We start from the raw sequence: 1,468 nt of genomic DNA on the forward strand, positions 1-1,468 counted from the left end.
GGTGGCGTCCGATGTTCGTGGATCATACATCATAAGGCGGCCCGTGGAGTCCCCCGTCTTGGTGACCATCTCGTGTTCTGACCTGTCGTAGTTCATCGAGCTGTGGGTGAAGTAGACTTGACCGGTGACTTGATCGACGTCAACCCCGTTGGTGAAGCGCAGCGGCATGCCATCAATCTGGTCGACCAACACGGTGGCCTCCCCGCCGCCGGGCGGCACACGCATAAGCCCTTTGTACGCATCGGCCACGTAGAGGTCGCCCGTTTTCTCGTTGAAGCGCAGGCCAAGCGGGCGGCCGCAGCGGCTCTCTATGTCCGCCTCGGTGCCAAACCTGGATGTGGTGCACGTTTCGCTGTCGTAGCCTGGTCCGTAGGCGTATGTCGTCCAGCCGAGCTTGGGCCCGTTCCACCTCAAGATGCGGCCGTCGGAGACGCCGCTGTAGGGGCCTCGGCCCTGAGCGTCGAAGGCGACGCTCTCGGGCCCGTGCACTTCTCCGGGCGGCAGGGGCAGCTGCTGTGCCCGCGAGGCGTCGAAGCTTGCGGCGGCGGCTGCCATGGCCCCGGGCATGAAGAGAAGGACGAGTATGACCAGAGCGACGGTAGCCTTGAGGAGGCGGCTCATGCTGCAGCCCATGTTGGCTGGCTTGCCGGCTACCTTAAGCTTGTCGATCGACCTCGATCACGTCGGCTGTTCGATGGAGGTTGGTCGTACCGTGTGTGTCGATCTGCTGGATGTGGTTTGGTTTGATGGATTGAAGGGAGGTGGCTAGATGTCCTATTATATGTACTCTCATGGACAGCTTCAGGTCCGAGTCGGCCCATGCAGCATCCACACGTACGCCGAGACGGACGGAGGCAATCGAGTCGAGTCCAGTCGGATTCGAATCGGCAACCGAGTCCCGACGGTACAAGGAAAACAGACACTAGCTCTTTACACGTACGTATACGTGTTTCCCGCCGGCATCGCGTCGTCGTACGTATGGCATCGCGGACTTGTATTTTGCTTTGAACTTGCAAGGAGGATCAACTTGCGTCGCGACGTGCCTACCTACGTGTATCGTTTGTGGTTCATTCTTCTCTTTTTCACATAAAAGAAAGCCTCATTTCACGTCCAAGCAGTCAGAGATATATAACCATGCATGTCACATCTGGTTCCTACGTGCAGCTAGCTCTTGCCTGTACTGTACGGATCAATCGATCCATCTATTGTAAACATCTCATCTTCAATAGTTTCATTTCAAAAGAAAATGTCTTCAACAGTGTATAGCTACCTACGACATCATCCTGACTCGACCGTCGTGCATAATGGATCTAAAACCCGGTGCCGCCTCATGGTGCACGCATCCCCGCCGCTAGACATCATTGATGTTTTCCGCCTTGTGGCAGTGCTCCGCGGAATGGCCTCATTAGAAGAGATTTGCGGTCGTGCCGCTGCTGGAGGAGGACCGGCGTCGGGGTTGCTATAGCCT

At 56.9% G+C, this 1,468-nt stretch overlaps 1 protein-coding gene across 1 annotated transcript; it reads right to left on the reverse strand.

The window, feature by feature from the left end:
• Nucleotides 1-6: 6 nt before the first annotated feature.
• Nucleotides 7-1,091, reverse strand: LOC123178049 (protein STRICTOSIDINE SYNTHASE-LIKE 3; the record flags this gene model as incomplete). The annotated part of the gene is made up of 1 exon (XM_044591385.1): nucleotides 7-1,091. A coding segment is annotated over exon 1 (627 nt), but the record flags the coding sequence as incomplete, so codon positions are not given.
• Between the last annotated feature and the right edge of the window lie 377 nt (nucleotides 1,092-1,468).

The sequence above is a fragment of the Triticum aestivum genome, unplaced genomic scaffold (genome assembly GCF_018294505.1).
Source record: "Triticum aestivum cultivar Chinese Spring unplaced genomic scaffold, IWGSC CS RefSeq v2.1 scaffold66255, whole genome shotgun sequence".
Taxonomy (NCBI): Eukaryota; Viridiplantae; Streptophyta; class Magnoliopsida; order Poales; family Poaceae; genus Triticum; species Triticum aestivum.